This window comes from Podarcis raffonei, chromosome 9 (assembly GCF_027172205.1).
Source record: "Podarcis raffonei isolate rPodRaf1 chromosome 9, rPodRaf1.pri, whole genome shotgun sequence".
NCBI classification, from domain to species: Eukaryota; Metazoa; Chordata; class Lepidosauria; order Squamata; family Lacertidae; genus Podarcis; species Podarcis raffonei.
In genome coordinates this window covers 10,887,375-10,907,056 of record NC_070610.1, presented here as the reverse complement: position 1 = coordinate 10,907,056, position 19,682 = coordinate 10,887,375, and the positions used below count along the sequence as shown (strand labels likewise).

At 43.9% G+C, this 19,682-nt stretch overlaps 1 protein-coding gene across 8 annotated transcripts in view; it reads right to left on the bottom strand.

Annotated features, from left to right (window-relative positions):
• The window catches only part of SLIT2 (slit guidance ligand 2), a 264,819-nt gene that overhangs the window by 220,612 nt on the left and 24,525 nt on the right, over positions 1-19,682 (bottom strand). For 7 of the 8 annotated variants that reach the window (XM_053403608.1, XM_053403613.1, XM_053403612.1 and 4 more), the window contains exons 1-3: positions 18,040-18,773; positions 14,536-14,607; positions 13,321-13,392 (exon numbers count right to left, since the gene is read on the bottom strand). In XM_053403608.1, coding sequence (XP_053259583.1) covers positions 13,321-13,392; positions 14,536-14,607; positions 18,040-18,221 — 326 coding nt within the window. In that variant the 5' untranslated portion in view covers positions 18,222-18,773. Of the gene's footprint in view, positions 1-13,320; positions 13,393-14,535; positions 14,608-18,039; positions 18,774-19,682 lie in introns of those variants that run through there. The other variant, XM_053403609.1, reaches the window with a different exon arrangement.

Here is a 19,682-nt window from a genome sequence, read left to right as displayed (position 1 = left end):
AAACACAAGCACAATCCAGCAAATAGCTTCTAAAATGACAAGTTTCAGTGAGGAACAGCTGGAGGAAGGAGAAAGGATATGATGGCAGTGAGGGTCCTGCCGACCCACCTTTTTGTACAGAATCAAAAAAGGGGGAAGGGTACTTCACATGGGGGGGAAGCAGGTTGGGAAGAAGAAGGTTCTGTGCAGATAATTGTTCAATGGGATCCCACCCAATCTCTCTGCTTCAGCACTGTTCCTCCATTGAAACCAACAGCCGGAGAGGCTTTCAAAAATCTCTACTTTTCCCTTGAGTATCTCATGTGTAAGGTTTTGTTTTTGTAAGTTCGAATGACTGCCGTTGGAGCAATATAACCAATGCTACAAATATTGAAATTTGCTTTGGGTTGTCCCCACACATCCCCCTGGGAGTGTCTTTATAAACACCAAATGCTGGCACAGGAAAGGGGACCAAATGAAAATGTTTCCTCCATCTCTTCCCTACTGACACTTTCCCCCACTTTGGACTTTACATTGCTAGGATGGTCACTTAAAAAAGGTAAAGGTAAAGGACCCCTGACAGTTAAGTCCAGTCACAAACAACTCTAGTGTTGCAGAGCTCATCTCGCTTTACAGGCCGAGGGAGCTGGCGTTTGTCCGCAGACAGTTTTTCCGGGTCATGTGGCCAGCATGACTAAGCCGCTTCTGGCACAACGGAACACCGAAACCAGAGCAGCGCATGGAACGCCATTTACCTTCCCGCTGGAGTGGTACCTATTTATCTACTTGCACTTTTTGGCGTGCTTTCGAACTGCTAGGTTGGCAGGAGCAGGGACCAGGCAACAGGAGCTCACCCCATTGCAGGGATTTGAACCGCAGACCTTCTGATTGGCAAGCTCAAGAGGCTCAGTGGTTTAGACCACAGCGCCACCCGCATCCAGGATGATCACTTAGGTATCGCTAAAAAGCATCACTCCAAAACACAACACTAGTTGTCATGAAACATATAGGTACTACACTGCTAATTTCTAGGTAGAGGTGCAGATTTAGAAATAATTACTATAATTTAAACAGAAATAGTGTTAGCTCATTGTAAAGGATAAGACTGTGACCAGGTGACTGCTATGTTGCACTTAGTCCAAGTTCTAAGTGTTGATGGGCAGCTACCGGACATTTGGTCTCCCTTCTAATGGTTCCTTATCTTCAACCAGACAGCTCTCACAATGGATGATGCTTTCAAACAGAAAACTGTCCTCTGTAAAGTAGGGCACACTCTATGTGACACATTTGCCAAAACAGGCTGGTAACCACTTCGGATTCTGCAGGACTTGGGAGAGCTTGTTTGCACTCTGAAAAGTTTCTGCTTATCTGCCCAAGCTCCCCAATTAGCTTCCTCAGACAAAGGTCAACAATACGGTAATAAGTGGGTGGCAGATTGCAGTCAGACATTAATATTTTCAGTTACAGAACTGTCACTGAGTACGACTGCTCTTTTGAAAGGCCATTTGTGATATATATTTTTCACAGACATCTAATCCAAATATCTATGGGTAAAGTCTGCAAAAAATGTGCATTGCACATCAATACATAATGAAAGTTAGACTAAAGGTCTGTTTTAATCAATCTTTAGTCAGTGCCCATTTTTATGGTATGAAATGTAATACTAGTTACCACTGGTAGGGTCATGACCGTTACTAAGAAAATTCACTACATTAATTTCCCTGGTGCAGTGACCTGAATCAGCATTCTATACAATGCCCACATATAGAGGAGCGTGTGGAAGATGAGACGGCTGAAAATAAGTGGAAATAATCTCTTTTATCATCATTAAAGAATATCAATTGATGCTGGCTGCAGCCAAACTCAGATTTCCATCTCACTTTGGTTGTGGTACTCTAATGCTCATTAAAAGTCCACAACAAACGAATCTTACACCTTTTGCTTCTCTTTCCTTTCTCACCGACATGGAAACAAATTCATACAAACAACTGCTTGTAGTGGGCCACTGATGCATGATTCTTTAAATACACTATACTATATACTAACAAGAGTATGTTAACAAATACACTAACAAGAGTATGTTAACTAGAATTCTGAGAATATTCAAAAACATGTTTAGAACGGAATAGCTTCGCCATAATTAAATGTTTATATTGTCAAAGTTATACCATAGCTGGTAAAACTGCTGTTTCTTTGGGTACCTAATCAAGCAGCACTTTAATATTCCGTTAGACTGTGCTCTGAAAGACTAATGTTTTGTTTAATGTGGACTTCATTAGGGGGAAAACCCCTGTGCTTATGGACTGGGTAGAACAGAGCGCTGTAGGGAAACTGGGTTTTCAGGTCTTTTAATGAAATAGCGCACACAAGAATTCAAACAGTACGGCTGGGAAGTCAAAATATATTGCAGGCAAAATTTGTGTTAAATCTTTTCTTCCAAGACACCAGAGCAGGAAGCGTCAAACTGACACATGACAGAGTTATAGCTGCTCAATATTTGACCTTGCTGAATTACACCAGCAACAGCTGCCTCCTAGTGCCAACCTACGTCCTTGCAGTTATACTTGAAAATGGAACAAGCACATGTTGCACAACAGCACCTGATCCAGTGTCTAGCCTAAGGGTTGGAAACCCAACTCTGTGCAGTGAAGCCATTTAGACAAGGGAGGATACTAAACAGGAAACAGGTTTGCAATCTCTTGCATATTTATACAAGAAATTTAAAAAACTTTACGGTTGGTTTTTGAATAGATAAAAGAATTGAGCAGGTGCATCTGCAAAAGTAAATGTAGGTTTTGTAGGAGCAAAATCCTGCACCCCAGCAAGCGTAGAGAATCTGGGGGCTCTCCAGATATTGCTGCGCTCCAATTCCCAATCATCCCTGAGTCATTGACAACATTGCGTTAAAACTAGATTTGCCAAACTACTTTGCCACATACCATTCAAGAAGCATTCCCAAACCAGGATCATGATCTGACAAACCAAGAAATGTTTTATAAAGCTGGGTTAAAAGGAGGGAAGTAAGAGGGAGCAAGCACACAGAGAGGGATGAAGAAATGTTTAGGATTGGCAAACATGGCATCTGAATGCCGCCAAAGCCATTGCATGACAGCAATCTCTAGTGTTGAGGACAATCTCTAATCACTCTCCCAATAACTTTTTAATTCCAAAAAGTTTTTTGTCACCTCTAACCAAGTCAACAAGTTGATTCATCTGAGTCGGATCTTGTTTAATGCAATCTTTGCCTTTATTTTTTTCCTGCCAATTTTATTGGGAGACAGAAGTTGGGCTTCTATTATATTATTTTTGTGAATTTCACAAGGATCCAGCACCTCTATTTCTAGAAAAATAGCATTGCCTGTATATGCAACATCAAGGCAAATACATATATGCACACATGAGCGGTATATGGACTTCAGAGGATTCACCAAGCTAAATTGTCGCCCAAAGGTCCAACTGGTGACCCCTAGTTTTAGACCTGTTCCCATGGACTCTGAAGGAACAGGATCCATGCTGAAAGTCAAGCTAATGTAAGTATTTAGGAATGAGATTTGTATTTTTATGTGAAGTTCTTTTGCAGCTTTATGCTGCAATATTTTACAATATAATGGACTAAAGGATGTAGCCGTGGGCTGCTGCATGTACATCAGACTTAAGATTCTACCTGTTTTCCACAGCAGCTCTTTGTGTGAACAGGGTCTAATATTGCAGCAGGCTTTGTCTCCAAGCACCTCTGATAGGATTGACCACAGAATGCAAACTGAGATTACACAGATTAAAACAAAGTTTGCTCTCAATGGCTTGATCTCAGCATATATAACAGTAAGCCAAGTGCCTGACATGTTATGAGAGGTCATTGCAATTCACATGCGCCCCTTCCAAAAGCACAGTCTGATTTAATGACTGAACATGCCACTTGTATTATTTACACCTCCATTCCATTTACTTGCGAGAGATAAAGGATCCTCTGCTGTCGATTTGTGAACTGTATTAAAAATGACCAAGAGTGTGATCATTGCCTCATCTCAACACCTGCTGAGTGTGATGAAACTGCTACTAAATCCCCTCATGTCAGTGAAGCAAAAGTGATATGTCTTGTATAGTTAATCTGGTAGTGGCATTAAAAAAAATTGTATTCCATCAGTTCCTTCCACCAGCATAATCCTCACAATGGCAAGACGCTGCCAGTATAAAGCAGAACTGAAGTGCAATAATGGAGGACAACATCAGAGAACAGGACTCCTATTACCTCCATAGTCAATTGGAATACAGCACCCTTATATCCAGGCAAGGGAACGTCACTCCCATCTCAATGTCAGGAGGTCCTACACACGAGTAGGAATCCGGCAGAGACACAAGCCCAGCTGGCATGTTCTCTCCCTCTTAGTTGGTCGGGAGACTCTAAGCACAACTCCAAGCACAACGGTCTTTCTCCAGCACAAACATCACAGCAACTGATGCCTTGCAGGCATCAGCACACTTCAGGATCAGCAGAGTATTGGCAGTCAGTGTAACAGACTCAGTAGCACAGCATTTTGCCTAAAATACTTTATTTACGTATTATAATACGCTCGGAGCATTCTAACTCAGCTCCTTCCTCATCAGCATCAAACAGCAAAGAGAAAGAGACAAAGGAACAAACGTCCTACATCACGGAAACACAGTAATACAAACATCCTGTCTCCGTCACTTCCCACTATGTGGAATGAAAACATACACCGTCATGTGATATAAACAATCCCATGACTGCAGCACGGGAATTGAATCCTAACACTCAACACTCCAACTGCTGCAATTGGGCCTATAAGAACAAGGCACCCTCACAGGTAAGAAGAGTTGGGGGCCACCTGGGAGGAAGAGGGGAAACCTCTAAAAACATCAGACATCAAAAAGCATTAAGATGTGCAGAGTAGTCATCCACAGCCACAGAACATCGTTGTCTGCCTCTCTACAATATGGTGACATTATATGTACAGTGGTGCCTCGCAAGACGAATGCCTCGCAAAACGAAAAACTCGCAAGACGAAAGAGTTTTCCGTTTTTGAGTGGTTCCGCAAGACGAATTTCCCTATGGGCTTGCTTCGCAAGAAGAAAGCCCATAGGGAAATCTCCGCCGGCCTTCAGAAGAGGTCCTGGACCTCTTCTGAAGGCCGGCGGGGGGCAAAAGTCTTTGCTCTCCCCCCCCCGCCTGCCTTCCCGGGATAGCAGAGAAGCGCAGCGCGTTTCTCCGCTATCCCGACGGCTTTTGAAGGCAGGCGGGGGGGGGAGCAAAGACTTTGGCCCACCGCCGGCCTTCAGAAGAGGTCCTGGACCTCTTCTGAAGGCCAGCAGGGGGCAAAAGTCTTTGCTCCCCCCGCCTGCCTTCCCGGGACAGCGGAGACTTCTCCGCTGTCCCGGGGCGATCTGAAAATGCTGGCGGGCGGCAGCGAAGGATTCGCTGCCGCCCGCCAGCATTTTAAAATCTCCCCGGGACAGCGGAGAAGTCTCCGCTGTCCTGGGGGCTTTTAAAATGCTGGCAGTCGGGAGGAAAGCCCTCCTGTCCCCGGAGCTTGCGGGGTGGGAGGTGGGGAGAAGGGCTTTTCTTCCCACCGCCAGCCTTCAGAACAGCCTTCTGAAGGCTGGCGGTGGGAAGAAAAGCCCTTGTCCCCCCCCCCCCCAGCCTTCAGAAGAGGTCGGGCGACAGACTGTCCCCGGACCTGGTCTGAAGGCAGTTTCCATAGGAACGCATTGATTGATTTTCAATGCATTCCTATGGGAAACCGTGCTTCGCAAGACGAAAAACTCGCAAGAAGAAAAAACTTGCGGAACGAATTAATCTCGTCTTGCGAGGCACCACTGTACTAACCTAACCATCACCACCACATCAAGACATACAACAGCAACAGCATAAATGAGGAACAGGGTAAACATGCAGCTTGAAGTCGCACTGGACACCCCCATTCCACCCCCAAACCCTGCTGAGTTCTCCCATATACTGGGAAAGGCGACAAGGAGCACAGACAACTTTATTAACACAAAAAGCCTACACTCTACATACAGCTAGTGATGCCAACTACATGTGACATATTCTTCCATTCAGGATTAGAGGAGAGGCAGCAAAATCAGTAACTAAAAGCAGTTCTGGTGCAATTCCCTGCGGTGGATGGAGAAGCACTATCTCAATGACAATGCCACCACCCCCAACAGAGGACACCCCAAATACACACATCAGGCACCCCCAACTATACACAGTCCCACATAAAGAGCAGGGAGCCTGAATGAGGCATGCAGACTTGGAAGAGCATCTATTGCCATTGTGCCTTTTCTCAAATTACAGAGTTAATGAACACTCAGTCACAGATTATGTATGCAGCTGCTACCCACCGTTTATCACTATCCCCTTGTCTCTCTGCTCTCCACAGCAACCAGGCAGACTTCAAATACTCAGAAGCAAGGGGCTGCTTCTTCTGCTCGTCCTTGCTACTAGTGCACCTGCAAGGGGACTGGGAGAGGCCAAATAGCTTGTCCCAATTACAGTAGGGATCAGTCCAGCAGCGGCTATGGGGGGGGGGGAAGCCTTGGTCAATAGGTAAGGCACGCTAGGAAATATCTAGCAGATATTGGCATTCATATAAATTAACTTGGGGTGGCATGACTGGACAAGATTAATTGGGCTGGACAATATGAAAGGCAACCTTGGTGTGAACAAGCCCTACAACCACCTGAGAGATGTATTAGTCGATGTGTCAGTTACTCTTGCTTGTTAGCTGTTGGAAATTTGGGGAGGGGGGGTTCTTCTTTCTTGTGGGAACTTGTGGTTGGAATTTAACCTGGATATTTTGTATGCCAAACCAGTGCTGTAACACTGCACTCGTGCCCCACAAATGCCCCAATCAGAAATGTATAACTTGCTGTTGCAGTGGAATACTCAGGATGAAACGGTTAAATCTGTAATGATTAAATGGGCACAAGATATTGGTCATAACATTATGTTTGCTGACTGGGAACAGTTGTGGACCACCGGCATGAAATTTATGGCATGTAATGCCTTAAGAGAGAATATTATGAAAATGATATACAGGTGGTACATGACACCAGTGAAGCTTGCAAAAATCTATCATTTGCCCGATAATAAATGTTGGAAGTGTAAAGAAACTGAAGGTACATTCTTTCACCTTTGGTGGACGTGCCCAAGGATTAAGGCCTTTTGGGAGATGATTTATAATGAAATGAAAAAGGTATTTAAATATACCTTCCTTAAGAAACCAGAGGCCTTTCTTCTGGGCATAGTCGGCCAATTGGTGCCAAAGAAGGATAGAACTTTTTTTATGTATGCAACAACAGCAGCAAGAATACTTATAGCAAAGCACTGGAAGACGCAAGATCTACCCACTGTGGAAGAATGGCAGACGAAGCTGATTGACTGTATGGGATTGGCAGAAATGACTGGCAGAATCCGCGACCAGGGAGAAGAGTCGGCAGAAGAAGATTGGAAGAAATTTAAGGATTATTTAAAGAAATATTGTAATATTACTGAATTTTGAAGGGAGTTGGATTGAAACCAATGGTTTTTAGCTGTTATGGTAAAAGAATATGGAAGAAATATGTTTTCTTTTTCTTTTGTTTTAATAAGGTTTAAGTTACAATAATTTAAGAAGCTGAATAGAAAATAAAGGGTTAATTAATTGTGAAGTTAGGAGATTAGGATTTGCTGGATAAATAATTTGATCTAGAAAACAAGAAGGGGAGGTTCGAGGAAGTCAAAGGACGATGGTTTGGAAATTAGGTTTTGGAAATTATGTGTTTTTAATATTGTCTTTTTTGTGTGTTTTTTTTAATCTCTTTTTCTTCTTTGTTGTTTGTATAAAATGGAAAACCTTAATAAATATTTATATATATATAAAAAAACAAATGCCCCAATCAGCACTGGCGCGTATCACTGGAAGCCCAAGATCTTATACGTGGGACTGAGGAGAAATGGAAGGAGAAATGTGACAAGTTAGGTCCTGTGTATGGATTGGTCTGTGGCTGTGCAATTAAATTGTTGCTCACTAGAGCAGAAGTCCTTTACTCTCCCCTTCTCAATTTGAAGTTGTCACTTAAAAAATACAAATCAATTTTGCCTTGCAAAAGCCACATTTCTTTCTTTTGGATGAGAACTGAACCCACATCTCTAGTCCTACTGTGATGCTTTGCCACTGAGCTATCAACCAATTCACAGTGCTGCCCTCCATAACACTAAAAAGGTTGCTCCACCTGTTATAGGTATAGGTAAAGATAAAGGACCCTGGATGGTTGAGTCTTCGCTTTCAGGCCGAGGAAGCCAGTGCTTGTTCACAGAAAGCTTTCTGGGTCATGTGGCCAGCATGACTAAACCACTTCTGGTGCAACGGGACACCGTGAAGGAAACCAGAGCACACAGAAACACTGTTTACCTTCCCACCACAGCAGTACCTATTTATCTACTTGCACTGGTATGCTTTCGAACTGCTAAGTTGGCAGGAGCTGGGATAGAGCAACGGGAGCTCACTTTGTTGTGGGGGTTCGAACTGCCGACCTTATGATCAGCAAACCCAAGAGGCTCACTGATTTAGACCACAGCGCCACCCGCCAATCAGTCACTGAAGGAGAGGGTACCCTGGAGATATCTGTCCATGCAATATAGGAATCAGGCTCCTACTGTGAGTGCACCTACCTGTTAAAGTGCCTTCCCCTTACACATAAGACAGCCTCTATTGTCTTTTCAGCACCCACTGAAGACGTTCCCTATTTCAAGTGGAGATCTTTATTTCTTTATGTTGGATTTTTATACATGGAATTGTTTTTACTGAGAATTTGATTTGGGATGACTAAATGGAATCTAATAGACTGGTTCTTGTGTTTTGCTCACCCAGGCACTGCTGTTTTCTGCAGTACAGTATTCAAAATGATTTCCATTTGGACTCTTAAGTACCCTTATCTCGAGGGGCTGGGATGTGGTTACAAATTAGTACCAAATGCAGGCCTTTTACCCTTTTGACTATGGAGATAGCTAGCTGTTGCGACAGGAGCGGCTCTCTCCCCAGCCCCCCTTCTCCAGGCCCTTCCCTGTCAAAGGGTTATTTTCTGGCTACGGCATTTGGACTTCTGGGGAATTTGAACTCCTGCCTTAGGGGAGAGCCCTACAGCTGTCGGTTGCTGTCCTCCTAACCCCCTGGATGGCACTGTGGGCTCTTTCTGAGCTTGTATACTGTATACCAGGAGAGGGTGTAGAATGCGATCCAACATGACATTCCTATAATGTCGCTTGGTGTCTTCTCTTCCTCCTACGTTATCAACAATCACCTCAATGACTGGTGAGGAAGAGCAGAGTTGCTAGAGATATTATGGGTTTTTCAAAGGTGGGTTTGTCCATAGGGATATTCTTTGCTTAATGCAAACATGGGGTGAGGGTGAACCAGGGGTGGAGAGCCATTTTGGCTCCAAGGGCCAGATCTTTATAAGAAGATCCTTATCTGGACGAGGCTCGTGGGCCAAATTTGACATCTGGAGATAGCTAGCTGTTGTGACAGGAGCGGCTCTCTCCCCACCCCCCTTCTCCAGGCCCTTCCCTGTCTCCCGCCCCTTTCTTTCAGTTTCCAAATCTTGGAAGCTTAAAAGGGGAGTGGAGGGGAGACTTGAAAAGGCTTGAAGACAGCACCCACAGCCCATTCCAGCTGTAACACAGGTGTGGAGGTTGCCTTAAAACACTTCTCAAAAGCAGCTTCTCATGCAAGTTGTGGCAGAGGGAAGCGTAACGGAAGACTCTTCTCTCCCACCCTGCTGCTGCCCCTTATGATGCCACCTGTGATCAGATGAGAATGGTTTGGTGGAAATGACCTCATGAGCCAAGCTCGACACTCTTGCAGGTTGAGGTCAGCCCACAGGAAGTTCCCTGCCCTTGGGACAAGCACAGGCATGTGTTTCACCGATGAAATTGCAGAGCTATGAAAACTACGGTATCATTCTGCCAGACTGTGTGTCACAACAGAAAGCAAGGGTTAATCTAGAAACTGTATGGTGGTTAAATAGCAATCAAAATCACAGAACACGACCCAGCCAGCAGCTTTGATGGGTTTTGCATTCACTATATGGTAACCACTTAATACATCAAAAAGACTGCCACAGCAATGTAGTTTGTTTGATATTTAAATATCATGCATGTTAACCAAGTCCCTGCTGCGCCATGTACATAAAGGAACTATTTGAAGAGAGTTATCAGTGAATTTCCTGGGAAATGTGTTTGAATTCCAAAATCTCAAAGGGATGAATTGGCTCAAGACAACAACATCTATCTCTCAGGTGGATGTGGTAATTGTCAACAAAATGAATCTTCATATTTTCCTCACAGATATTGAACACTTGTTCATAGCCCAGCAGCTGAGATGATTTCAAAGGATTCTGGCTCCAAATTCCTTCTACTCCAAAACATGTGATTTGAGCCTTGAACAGAGCAGAAAACTGTGACACTATTACCATAATGTGGGTGGAAACGAAAACCTTAAACTTAGAAGACGAATTCTGATTTTTGAACAAGTTCCAATACATTTTAACCACATGACTGTTATTTCTTTCCACAAAAAAGCAGTGGTTTTCAAAATATATACAATTACTTGTTTCAGCTAATTAACCAAAATGCAAGTTAACCCCTAAGCATCGAGCTATATACAGTCACATGTAAAAGAGGAAAAGGAAAGGGTGAAATTAAGTGCACAAGAGGTTTGTGTGCTGAAACCCGACTGCTTTATCCTTGATGGGCTCGCTTGTAGTATTGGAGCCCAGCTAGAAAACAACTGAGGCAGGTGGAGAGAGGGGTATCTTCCACCTTTGGAGTTCTTTTGTAGTTTCCAATTAAATCAGTGTTTCCCAAACTTGGGTCTCCAGCTATTTTTGGACTACAACTCCCATCATGCCTACCTAGCAGGACCAGTGGTCAGGGATGATGGGAACTGTAGTCCAAAACAGATGGAGACCCAAGTTTGGGAAACACTGAATTAAACCCTTGAATGTGACATGGGTAGAGCTGTGCTTAAAAGGTGTTAATAAATAAACAGTGATGGCAGACTTAACAGATACAACTTTGCTGGGGTGGGGTTTCTTTAAAGGTAAAGGTACCCCTGCCTGTACGGGCCAGTCTTGACAGACTCTGGGGTTGTGCGCCCATCTCACTCAAGAGGCCGGGGGCCAGCGCTGTCCGGAGACACTTCCGGGTCACGTGGCCAGCGTGACAAAGCTGCATCTGGCGAGCCAGCACAGCACACGGAAACGCCGTTTACCTTCCCGCCAGTAAGCGGTCCCTATTTATCTACTTGCACCCGGGGGTGTTTTCGAACTGCTAGGTTGGCAGGCGCTGGGACCGAGCAACGGAAGCGCACCCCGCCACGGGGATTCGAACAGCAGACCTTTCTATTGGCAAGCCCTAGGCGCTGAGGCTTTTACCCACAGCGCCACCCGCGTCCCTCTGGTATAGTATTCATATTTGAAATAGACATGGGATTATATCCAGTGCTAGTGATACTCAAAGCACATTGAAATTCATGAGCATGACTAAATTCAGCCTGCTAATTCCAAGAGGTCTGCTCTGAGTAAAAACTTAGTTGGCTAATTCAGTTTCATAAAAGTGTTAGGGATTTAGGCCACAATCCACATACCTCAATAACATTCTGAGGATGAAATTAGCCATAATGTGCTGACAAGTTATGTTCACGCCAATATCTTATGAGCACCTTCTACCAGTATGTGATCCGGGACTTAACAGTTCATCAAGCATATAATTGTTGATCTTGGACAAACACTTAGGAAATAATTTTCTGTAAACTAATTTCCAGAAATAAAAACCGGCAATAGTATGTGTGCATAAATTGCATGTCACTCTCTATTTGCAGAAACACAATGATTTTTTAAAAGGGACATTGGTGGTATTTTTTAGAAAACCTTAAACTAGCAGCAGACCTGGGCAAACTTCAACTCTTATGCTCAAACACAAACCACTTCACCAGTGCGCGTCCCTTCCCTATTTCTCTGATTCCATATTATCAATAAAAAGCTTTTGCAAGCTACGGTATCAATGCAAAACACGGCCTAGCAAAAATAAGCAAAAATGTTCCTTCTCCAAAACAAATTTATGCCATGTTTCAAAACTGTATAGAACCGTCACCATTCGAGAAAATCTCCACTGACATATTGTTAAAGCATGCAAGACACAGATACTCTGTTCCCATACAAGTTGAAACAGAAAGTTAGTCTGCTGTTTTTCAAGATTTTAAACTGTCTGACTTTCCAGTGATGTCCTGAAAACATCCTTGCTACACAGAGGGAATGGCAAGAAGGGTGGAGAAAGACAGATGAGGTTGTTATATTCTGTTGTTGTTGTTTTAAAAAAGAAAAACACAAGATAGCCCCAGAGAACTAAAAAAACAGTGCTCATAAAAACAGTATAGTTCGGAGAGGGCCTTGTTCCCTATAAGCAATGAACAATCCTATGCAAGAGCTAAACGGTACAGAAGAATGCAACATACATGAACTCATGTCCCAAACTGAATTACTGCAGTCTTGAGTGCTGTCAAAATGCAACACAGTATACGCACAACAGAAATGCAGCTTTCAAAGAAACTGCATAGGTGGAATGAGAGAGCAACTAACTAGCCTTTATCATTCAACAGGATGGCCTTTCAAGTCTCCAAATACTTTATTACAGTACTATAAACACAGGCTGATATGGGTGGTATTCAACACTGGTCCTACTTGAAGCAGACCCATAGAAGTAAATGGAAATAATTCCATTCATTTCACTGTGTCTACTCTGAGTAGTACTTAGTAGAATACAGCCCATTTTTCTATTTACATTCTTCGATCCATTCAAACACTTCACAATTTTCTGTACAGTGCATTAAATTTTAGAGCATTTGACAACTGATTTTCTCCCTTACACAAATGTTTTGCTTTCCCACAACACAGTATACAACGTACAGGAAACCAGATGCTTAAATTGTATTCTTAGTGAAGGAGCAAGTTTATCATCATTAGATTGTACCAAGTTAGGGGTTGTAATTCATTCCCTCCAGAAAATTTGTTTATGTCCCTAGAACTCTTCACATTAGATTGCAAATGAATCTAGTCTTTCAAAAAATGAAAATTACATTTCAGTTTCCCCCTCTATCCCACATAGAATTGTTCCCTTTATTCTACAAGAATCTACTGCTCCATTTGATTCTGTCCAATAAGAATTCCAAGAGGGCAAACAAATCCCAGTAGTTTAACTCAAAGTAGAAACAGGGAGGGGAGTGGGGGGGAAATTACAACAACTTGCTTTGTGGTATTTCAAATCAATAAAATGTTACTTACAGTCTCTCCAGTTCTTTCAGGTCCTGGAATGCTCCTCTCTCAATTGTACTAATCTTGTTTTCCATGAGCTGACTGAAATGCAGAGCATGAGTTTTAAAACAGCTAGTAATCAAGCGATGATTAACACCTGTTATTACAGCACTTTAGCAACCGGCTCCTCTTTATTAACTTCACAATTCTCACTCTATTCTTAGACTTCCCATCCAATTTAATGTGTTTAAGACTTGTCACCTTAAACTCCACTATGACTTTTTTTCCCCCAAGGAAGAGAGAAAATACCCTCTCCGTTTTCAGAGACCTTAAACCTGCTCAAGAACTTGAAGGGTCAAAGGTGATAAAAATATATGCCTTGCTTAAGGAAAAAGACAAAGCTGCTGCTGCTCAATTACAGAATGTTAAAAACATGTACATGATGTATAAAAGTTTATTTAAAAAAAAAGAAATGAAAGCTACACTTTACTATTATAAATCAAGTTGTTTTCAACTTAAAAAAGAGTTAATGTGATTTTTTTTCCACAAAAGGAAAAGTTTGCAACTTTTTATCTTTAGGATAAAATATCAAAACCAATCTAATTGTTTGCAATTATTCCCTAATTTAAAACAATTTTGTTACTAGCATGTCTCAAAGAAGATTTTGTCTTCACTGAAAGAGCAGTCATTACTGTATAGTGATTTTTTTAAAATCTATAGGCCCTGAGGACTTATGAGTTATTAAGTAACCAGGCTTTATATATGGTAAAACTATTTAAAAGTTTGTATCAATTTTCGCAGAATTTGGTGTAAAATCAAGTTGCATTGATAGCTTCTCTTTCCTGAATTTCCCTTTACTGCTAACTAGAATAACTTCTGACAATCCTAAACTCAAAGTGCATTCAAACAAATTAATTCAGTTAGCCTTTAAAAAACAGATATTTCTCTTTACAGCTTGCTAAAAAGCATTTCGTTTGCAGAAAGTCAATAATTTGCTGTATTTATAGAGTCAAGGAAAAGAATAAAATCACAAGTGGCTACAATACAAAATTGCTACTGTGGCAGTCTTCCCAATTTTTATGTCATCTCCCAACTGCTTTTTCTCATACAGTGTAAGTTTGGTTGTCGTTATTTTAGAGGTTAAGTAAAGAATTAGCCTTGTTGATAAAATAAGTCATTTTCCACAGAACTGCACATCTGCAGCATACAATAGTAACGGATAAAATACAACAAAAGGCAACTTACAGAACTCGAAGGTGTCTTAGGCCAGCAAAATCAGTCTTTGTGATCCTTGTGATATTATTGCCATTAAGATCCCTAAGAAGAAGTAGTAGTAAAGTTAAAACATTCCAGAACCGGTGGCTATTTATTAAAATCAAATAAACAATAAGAATTTGCAACAAAGAGTTTGAGGTTTAGTATCTAACTGTAGGTTGGTGCAAATTCCTGAAAAGTTTATGTAAAAGTAATTCTCCTTAGCAGATTTCATTTGCACTTGTTTTAATTTCCAGTTTACTGAAAAAGCATTTGGATATATTGTTTCTAGACTGTTCCTATCATGAAACAGTGAGATTTGTGGTGTGCCATTCACAAATCTGACTTTCTCGCGATAGGAACAGTTATGATTAATGACTGCTACCACTGCCTCTGGACAAGTCCATTCGCTGTTTTAATGGATGAATGAGAGAAACACAGATGAAATCAAAACGTGTTTACTTAATGATATGCTTAGTATGTTACTTCCTGGACCTACAGAGAACAGGGGAGAAATCATTGGCCCACTTCTTCAGTCAGGTACTCAGAGACAACCCCTGAAGACCATTACAGCGTCCACAACAGACAGGAACACTGGCATCAAATAGTCAAATGAATGGTGAAGCAAGGAGGAAATGGACAGTAAACATCTGACAGCTTTCCTGGGGCCCAGGATTTTTCTGGAAGGCATCATCTCTGCAACATTCCTAAAAAACTCAGCATTCCTAAAACTTACACAGCCAAGCTTACCCAAGCAAATATTTGTGAACTTACAAACAATATGATCCAAGTGTTCGTCTCTTTTAACCCTATGTTTGGGTTTAAATTTATTTTATTAAATCTCATTTAGTCCTGTAATTGTAAAAGGTACAACATATTTACAAATAATGGAAAAGCTCGAAATCTCAATTTATTCCAATTTGGTCATGATTAGTTAAGTAAGGGACAACTATATTTCTATGACTTCAGCTTGGATTCACTACTTGAGAGTAAAGTTATGGAGGAAAAGCTTGATAATGGAAACTAGCCTTGAGTCCATGTGCATTATATTTGGGGGAGAGATTTAGCACATTCCACTTAAGAAAAGTAGCAGGAATCTCAAGTGATCTACAGATTTTCCCCCACCTGCCCTTAAGACTAATGAGTCACTGATATTTTTCTCTGAGTTTAAAGCAAAAATGCTAATGAGACTCCATTTTTTCTCCCAAAGCTGCTTACATTAATAGCTACAAAGACAACCAGGACGTGTTTTGAAGAACACTCTTAAACCTAACTGATCAGTTAGGAAAGATCATAATAGCTAAGAATGATATGGCAGATTTACTTAAATCTACGAAGTGGGTACTAGGTACCTCTTCAATACTTTTTGTATCTTTGGAACAATAAACTTCAAGTAGTAAAAGCAATTCTATTTTGAGAAAGCAGGTAACAAGAATCTAACTGTGTGGCAAACAAGTGTCATGTTCCTTTTAGTAGGATCTCTCTGCCTCCAGCCCCAAATTATTCAGCAGTCTGTACAAACGATATAAATATTTTGTTGGGGGAAGAATTAAGAATTCCACCTTTGGGGCAAAGGAGTATTGTTAAAAGCAGGATTTCCTAGTAGCAGGAAATCCTCCGTCTTGATTTTTAAAGTGCCTTCTTGAAAAGTCAGAGTAGGTTTTATAAATTGCTTCTGGATGCCTCAGGGTAAGAGATTCATAAATGAAATAAATAATAGGTTTGTTTTTGTAAAAAAAAAAAAAGATTAAGTGAAACAAAAGAGGATTGAAATGGGCTGGTAAAGTTTGTCTTGGTGACTCCACTTGGAGCTGGTGAGATTTCAGGCAGAGGGCTTTGCAAATTACTCTTCCCATTTTAAGTCTGCACTGAAGTTGGCCTGAAGTGTATTCTACAAGCTGTTTTCTACAAGTCATTTCCGCAGATCAGAAGAAAAGGTGTATTTCAATTCGTTTAAAGGGGAGGGGGGAGAAGATAAATATGGAGGGAAGCATGGAAAGGGCCATCTCACACATAGTCTCTTCCTGACCCAAATTAACAGCAGTGTATTTTGCTTATTACTGCTGAGTAAGGGGGGAGCAAAGCAGTGGAACTAATGGCCTGGTTCTTTCATGTCTCCTTACATTACCCAAACCCCATAATGAGAATTGCAGGAAAGGGGGAGGGAAGGTAAGCTGGGCTTACCAAATCAATAATTTAGAAATAAAGGAATAACTGGGTATTTGTTCAAGGAACTTGAAGTATTCCAAAATAAGGAGCAGCTAATTTGAGGCTCTGGTGTTCTAAAATAAGATACATTGATCTGTGTGTGCATATGTGTTCTAAGGCAGCAGAGAAAGTGATAAAGGGCATCTGGTGTTGGTACTACACTAAAAAAAATAATGAAATAGCGGAAGTCCTAAAGAGATTTGTAACCACCAGCACTAACCACAACACAAGCCATCTGCAACATACATTGATTTTTTTTAAGGGGGGGGGAAGGCCCATAAGGAACTCCGTGTATTGATCGCTGGTGCTGCTTTTTGCATTTCTCCTGCTGTTTAATTTGACAGACTTGCCTTTTAATGGTTGGGTTCTTATTGGTTTCCACACTTGTAAGCCACTTTTAGCAACTCCTTTGCAGAGCAGCCAAAGTGGGGTATAGCTTTGTACGCCCATAATAAAGAACTGCATTAATAACTAAACAAAAGCATACAGTATAAAGGCACCTCTTCAGAAGGAAATAAAGCTCTGAAACTTCAACTGTGAACTACTCTGAAAGCCTGCTGCTGTGCAAGGTACCTATAATGCAACTATGCACTGGAGAATTGCTGCTTCAAAGCTGGGGGCAGGGGAAGAGTATCAGGAAGAGTGGATTAAATTTAACGATTACTTAGTTAAATATGTTAAGTTAAATTAACAGAAAACAACTTGCAGATATTTGATTGGCTTAGGATTTCATTTATGTTAAGCATCAAATATGTTTAATTTCATAATGCGAAGATCTAAGGATGTTAATTTTTAAGTTAAATTTTATAAGGACTGTGATTTGGAAAACCGTGCAATGAAATTCAACCAAGGGGAAGCGAGGAAGTCACGTAACAATGTTAACAAGTGTAATTTTCAATAAGGCTATGATTTATGTTTGTTTCTCTTATGTGTTTGTTTGTTTATAATGTTGTGAAAACCAATAAAAAATTTTTTTGGGAAAAACAACAACAAAGCTGGGGGCAGTGGGAAACTGACGCACCCTAGAAAGGAACCAGGGAAAGTGTTGGGAGAATTGAAAGCACTAATTGCATTTCCACTTAGCTTTGCTTTTTTTGAAATGGGGGGGAGGAAATGTCTTCCATGCTCTGGCAACAGCAATGGGTTGCTTGACATGTTGGCTGGATGAGAGGGAAAGGGATGGTAAGGATGTTGGGACCTGGGCACGGGGGGGGGCGGGGAGGGGAGGGCGGCAGGTGTGTTTCTGGGGAGGTGGATGGGAAATCCGCAGGGAGGAAGGCGACTTACAGCCTCTCGGTGTTGCGAGGGACGTTCCTGGGGACGCTCCGCAGCGCCAGCCCGTGACAGTCCACGGTGCTCCCGGAACAGGAGCACTGAGCCGGGCAAGGCTGCGGCGCCACCTCGCCCAGGCGGAGCAGCAGCAGCAGCGCGCCCGGGCAGAGCCAAGCCAGCGCCACCAGCAGCTTCATCGTCTCCTCGAGGTCACCGCCGGATCCCCACCGAGAGACGCGGATCCGGCGCTGGGGGAAACCCGATCGCTTCCCCCTTCGGTGGTGGGGATAGAGACCCCCTCAAAAAAAATAGAGACCCCCTTTAAAAAATAGAGACCCCCTTTAAAAAATAGAAAAATAAAGCCCTCCTCCTCCTCCTCCTCCTGGTTGCAAGTTGCAAGGTCCCAAGGCAGAATCCAAATCCCCGAGCGCAGTCAGGGCAGGGAGGCGACGTCGAGGCGGATCCCCAGGCAGAGTCCCCTCCGAAGCAGCGGAGGTGCGAGTCCCGCCGGCGGGTGGGGGGCCGGCCGCCCCTGAGCGAGGCGAAGGCGAGCCCCTCGGAAGTCCGCTGGCGAAGCGAGCGAGCGAGCGGACGGACGACGCGCGAGCCCAGCCCCTGTGTCTGGCGCCTCCTGGTCCTTCTCAGCACGGCATGTTGGAATCCCGCTCCGTCCAGGCTTTAGAAGCCCGTCAAGAAGAAGAAGAAGGAGACGAAGCCGCCGTCGCCGCAGCAGCAGCCGCCGCCGCCCCCAGCCTCGCGCCGCGCCGCCTTGGAGAAAAGCTCGCTCTCCCCGCCGCCGCCTGCGCCGAGCTGCATTGCGACCGCCGGCGAGCCCCTAGAGCGCCAGCGCCGGCTGCATGCTTCGTCCTCGCCGAGAGAGGGACCGAGAGAGAGGCGCGGAGAGGAAGGCGAGGGCGGGCAGGAGCAGCTCCACACACACACACACACACACCGGCTCCCCCAACGTCGGCGGCGGCGGGCTGCGCTGCACTGAGGAGGATGGACGCCGGTAGAGGTTAAGAATCGCAGGCAAAGAGGCGGGAGGAGGAGGAGGAGGAGACACACGCGCGCGCTCTCTCTCTCTCTCCCTCACACACAACTCCGGCGCTTTCGCTCCCGCCCTTCGCGGACAAGTTCGGGTCGGCGGCGACCAAGAGGTGGGCGCGCAAGCCCCCAGGCGAAGCGCAAGGGCGAAGAGGAGCCGCAGCAGCGCGCCCCAGGCTGCTCTTCCACCTCGGCGCCCAGCGCTCGCTCCGGAGCCCGATCCTGGGGCGGAGGCGAGCGCGGAATCGAAGCCCCCTCAGCAGCTCCCTCCTGGCGCAGCTCAGGAGCCGGGTGGGAGGGGAAAGGGGCGGGAACGCGCGCCGCCGCCTCCTCGCGCAGGGCGCCCGGAGACAGTGTCGCTTCGCGGCGGCTGCACCTGAGGGGAGAGGTGAGCGGCGGCAAGGGGGCAGCTGCTGCCGCCAAGGGGCGAGGCGGCGCCGGGGGCTGGCTGGATGGCGGAGGCGGGGAAACCAGGTGCTGGGCGCCGGGCCCTCAGGTTTCCCTTCTCCCCAAGCACTTTTTTTCGGGAGCAAGGTCAATAGAGCTGCTGGCTCGCCGCGAGCGCTCAAGGGCGGACGCAGACTTCCCTCAGAAAGTGCGCTTTCCGCAAGGCG